This window comes from Hakea prostrata, chromosome 1, assembly GCF_041222555.1.
Source record: "Hakea prostrata isolate BN-2017 chromosome 1, UWA_Hpros_2, whole genome shotgun sequence".
Classification (NCBI taxonomy): Eukaryota; Viridiplantae; Streptophyta; class Magnoliopsida; order Proteales; family Proteaceae; genus Hakea; species Hakea prostrata.
Genome location: NC_142600.1, coordinates 31,918,745 through 31,923,608, shown reverse-complemented (window position 1 = coordinate 31,923,608; position 4,864 = coordinate 31,918,745). Strand labels below are relative to the sequence as shown.

General features: G+C 40.5%; 1 protein-coding gene across 1 annotated transcript; it reads left to right on the top strand.

Moving 5' to 3' along the window:
• The first annotated feature begins 1,263 nt into the window (after positions 1-1,263).
• Positions 1,264-4,528, top strand: LOC149028750 (zinc finger protein-like protein). The gene is made up of 2 exons (XM_089138918.1): positions 1,264-2,802; positions 3,573-4,528. Exons 1-2 carry the CDS (start codon positions 2,127-2,129, stop codon positions 4,202-4,204), a joined length of 1,308 nt encoding a protein of 435 aa, XP_088995044.1. The 5' UTR covers positions 1,264-2,126; the 3' UTR covers positions 4,205-4,528.
• The last annotated feature ends 336 nt before the right edge of the window (positions 4,529-4,864 follow it).

Here is a 4,864-nt window from a genome sequence, read left to right as displayed (position 1 = left end):
CAGATAATGAACAGAGTAAGGACTCGTGCAAAAGCTACACAAGATTATACTCAGAGTGTATTGGCTTGCTTACCTAGGAGATGCGTCCCCTATCTTATAATGATTAACTTACCATATACGTATTTGGTAAGTTAGCCCGACAAGAGCCGTTGCATATCCGGAGATTTCGCCTTTCTGTTGTTGGTTCCAAAGACAGTCGGTAGCAGAGTTGACTGTCCTTATGGGGAGAGTCCACCTTATTTGGGATGTGCGTTTCATTCGTTGCAGTCGGTCACGTCCCGACTATCTGGGGAGCCCAATCGGGTTATACCCGATTAACCATGAAGGTTCCGTATCACAGTCATACCCAATTGGCAAGACCTCCAATTCCTGTTGCTTTGAACAAGGCATTCGTGCAGGCACACACAAAAAGCATGGGTTGGTTCCAAGGCGTTGAATTTGATTCAACCTTTAAGAATTAAAAGAGAAAGGGCAAAATAGAAAACAGTTTTACCTGAAGAGATAAATAGAGAACAGAGCATTCTTGCAGCTGCTTGACGTTCTCGTCTTCTTCGTCTGCGTCCATTTGATGAAGGGGAGGCGGTGAAGAGTTAGTCAGAGGAGATGATTGCGATGACGGGTTAAGGGGAGGCGGAGGCGCTGACCTGAGGTGCTCTGAAAAATGAGATACCTGGATCCCATTATCAATCAATTTTGCATAGTTGAGAATTTGAGATAATTCTAGTGGATCCTGTAAGTGACCAGATATTTGATCACCAAAGTCTATTTTACTTGCCATTTAATTTCTGCTGAAGCTTATTTTCTTGCTTCTAATATCTTCTAATTTTGACATTCTTTTAATATCATATGGAGTTCAATCACTTCTGTTTCTTACTCTCTTAAAATGAATTGGTTTAAGTAGCCTGAACCGCTTGGGTTAGATGGAAAATCCGAGACATTCACTTAAGTTGTTTTAAATTGCACATGCTGATATTGTGTGGTTAAGATTTAATATTTCATGACTCCTATCAATCTAGCCGTTTACTGCTCAATCCCTACTAACCCGACTGAAATTAATTGGACCTGACCATTTGACATCTGAAATTGATTTTGACCCATCATGTGGAGTGGACAACTGGCGTGTATTCCGATTGGCTTATATATATTCTTGGTCACTTTGGTTTTCTCTTTTCGGTGAACTTATCACCTTGTTTTATTTACTGATGTCTAGTTCCCTTCTTCCCTCGCTTCTGAAACGCTCTTCAATCTGCAATCTTTACAGATAATGAAGAAATAATAAATGAGTGCTAACCTGTAAACCATACTGCCAAGAGTCATTAATAACCATTCTGGTTGCTAAGATTTTGTTACGATTCACCAAACAAAATCAAAATCCATGGGTCACGACAATGGGATCTCAGGCGTCTGTAATTTTCTGTCATTGAATTAATACCTTTCCGAAATTGCTTACAACACACTCTCTCTTTCTGAGGGTCAGACGTGCTCCGCAGTGTTTTCTGTATTCATTCATTAATGCCATAGGACGAAGGTTTTTCAATTTTTTGAGGTTTGTTTCCATGTCTCCAAGAAACAATGATACCCTTTTCCATGAATTTACGTTTATTATTTCTTCTTACCTGGCTTCTTGGTTTCTGGTTCTAAAGTCGTTTTCTGCATTTCTTTTCACATCTCCCTTAAAACCCATTTGGGAGTAAATGCAGCCGCGTCTTCTGTTGGGTGGTCCATGTTTCAGCTTCAAGAACTGTTCCTAACTCCTTAATGGTTCGAATCTGGAGAAATACTTACTGATTTGAATTGGGTTTTTCTTTCTCAGACTTTCAGCAGTAGCTAGTTTGCTGTGTTCAGAGGTAGGAGAAATGTCGCAGATTTGCAAGAAAACAGAAATAATTTATGAGGGGAGAGTGACTTCAATTGATGTTTAGCTTCTTTTACACAGATTACTTGCTGGGTTTAAACCTTACAAAGATGGACAAGACTATGGTAAGGAAAGCGATGTTATGTTCTTGGAAGCAGTTCTTGCCGACTGCAGAAGGCAGTTGCCGAGAAAGGCTTTGAATATCTTGTGAAACCTGAGACAGAACCTTGTACCAGGAACGAAGAAAGATTAGGAGGAGAAGAAGAAGAAGATGCCAACAGTTTGGTTTTCGCTGAAGAAATCTCTCTATTGCAAATCAGAGCCTTCAGATGTTTATGATCCAAAAGCTAGGAGCCATTTGAGCTCCATCTCGACCAGGAAAGTTGGTAGGTCTGGTTGTTCAAGGTCCATTGCAAACCTGAAAGATGTTATCCATGGGAGTAAGAGACACTTAGAAAGGCCTCCTAGTTGCAGCCCAAGATCTATAGGGAGTAGTGAATTCCTGAACCCAATAACCCATGAAGTGATTCTCAGCAATTCAAGGTGTGAACTCAAGATAACCGGCATTGGTGGTTTCCATGAAGGTGGTGGCGGCGGAGGCGGTGGCGGTTTTGGCGACGGCAGCAGAGGCTCAACTTTTGTTGGTACCCTTAGGCCTGGGACGCCTGGTCCAGAAGGGCATAACAGGCACGCTTACAGGGACAAACCTTCCTTTAGGAGCTCAGCTACACATCCAAGGAAGTCTCAAAATTTTCTCTCTGGTAGAGAGTCCCCTGTATTTGGACGATCTGCTTTTTCTGGTGGTATTGGTGATGGTGGTGGGGTTATTTCTAGGGCTGCTCATGAGGTGGATTCTCATGGATCATCTACAGTGACTTGCCATAGATGTGGAAAGCAGTTTGGGAAGTGGGACTCCTTAGAAGCACATCACTTATCAAATCATGCTGGTAAGATTGGATTCGTCTCATACGAGAAGTCTATTTTAAGCATCTTTTCCTTTCTTAGTTGCATCGGCTCTCAATGGTCCCTGTATATCTAACTCCTCTTATACTGAAACTTAAATCTTTCAATCCATAAAGTTGATAAAGTTTTAGTCATTTTGTATCTTATCGAAGAAAAATTAGCCCAGTTTGTGATAATATACGGCCAAGGTTTTGAAATCTAGAATCCGATTGCTGATTTCCGTTGATTCTGGCAGATTCCAAACCTGAACCGCAATGCTCAATTTGAAAACTTGTATTTTCATCTGGATTCCAACATAGCTGTTTTTTCTGTTTGAAACTGGATTCCAACACAGCTGTCTTATCTGTTTGAAATACAGATTTTTTCTTTGGCAACTTCTGTCAATAAGTTGTTTCCTAGCCATATATTGTGGATCTTACTGTTCTGTACTACATACTAAAGTACCTGATTTTCTTGTGAATAATGTCAAAATTTGCTGGATCTGCTTGTGATCTTGTCTCTGTTTGGGGGTGGGGGTGGGTGTAAAGGTCAATTTTCTTTAGATACCCAGATGGATCTCATATAGATTTTTCAGTCATAAACCATCAATCTGTCTCCATTTTCATCGAATTATGAAATCAGAAGCTCTCTCACTGTGGTCTTTTGGGTTATAAACTTTCAATTTGTTTTATCTTCATCTGTATTTGAAGCCATGCAACCTTTTTCATTGTCGTTGGTGATAGTTTCATATCACTCACCTCTTGCTCTGGCTCAGTTACTGAACTTACGGAAGGAGACTCATCTAGAAAGATTGTGGAGATCATTTGCCGCGCAAGCTGGTTGAAGTCTGAGAACAACTGCGGGCGAATCGAGAAGGTTTTGAAGGTCCATAACATGCAAAAGAACCTAGCTCGGTTTGAAGAATACAGGGAGATGGTGAAAAACAAAGCCAGTAAACTCCCTAAGAAACACCCACGTTGCCTGGCTGATGGGAATGAGCTTTTGAGATTCTATGGCACCACTGTTGTATGTTCCCTTGGCATGAATGGCTCCTCCAATCTGTGTGTTTCCGATAAATGCAGCGTTTGTCAGATCATTAGACATGGATTCTCAACAAAGAAAGAGCTCAAGGGAGGTGTTGGTGTTTTCACAACTTCAACAAGTGGAAGAGCCTTTGAATCTATTAAACTCTACGAAGAAAACCAATCTGCAAGGAAGGCTTTAATAGTCTGTAGAGTAATTGCAGGAAGAGTACACAAGCCTATGGAGAACATCCAAGGACTAGCAGGCCAAACAGGGTTTGACTCATTGGCTGGGAAAGTTGGGCTTTATTCAAATATTGAGGAGCTCTATTTACTCAGCCCTAAAGCTCTTCTCTCTTGCTTTGTGGTAATCTGCAAATCCTGAAGAGTGAAAACCGGGAAAAAGGGAAGTGTTACTAGTTAATAGTACTTTTTCCTTGTAGTACTAAAAAAATCCCATCTTTGTTCATTACTAACATATCACATACTTCGATTAGGTGCATCAATTAGCTTTGCTATCCTTATACCAGTTTCTTTTTTCTTAAAAAGATCTGGATTCTTTTTTAGCACTTCAATTTTGAATCTGGAGGGAATCCTTCTGCATTCTTGAATTAGCTCAGAACTACCTCTAGCATACCTGTCTATCATGGGTGTTCAAGGTCTTGGAAATGTCACCTACTTATGATTCCCAGGCTCAGGACAACTTCGAAGCTGGAGAAAGAAAAGTAAGTAGGTGACATTTTCAAGACCTTTCTGAGTCCTTTGTTGGAATGCATACCTTTTTGAATCCTTTGGAAGGTATTTTATTTGACATTTCTGAATCCTTAGTCTGCATTCCTTAGTCTATCATGTATGGCATCAAAGAGATTTATGTCTACAACTCCAGTGTATTTTATTTGAACAGTTGAGTAGTCATAAATCTCTTTGATGCCATACTTGAAGCTGAATCCTTTGTTGCGTAGCTTTAACAAGGAGTTTTTTTAACTCGGCCTCATCAGGGATATCTCCAAAACTGCAATTGACCACGCTTGTGAAACCCGACCCA

Bases quoted from the DNA above. Each gene is read 5' to 3' on its own strand.
- LOC149028750 (XM_089138918.1), top strand. From the start codon at position 2,127: ATGCCAACAGTTTGGTTTTCGCTGAAGAAATCTCTCTATTGCAAATCA. The intron at 2,803-3,572 runs GTAAGATTGGAT...GCTCTGGCTCAG, and splicing joins TCACTTATCAAATCATGCTG to TTACTGAACTTACGGAAGGA.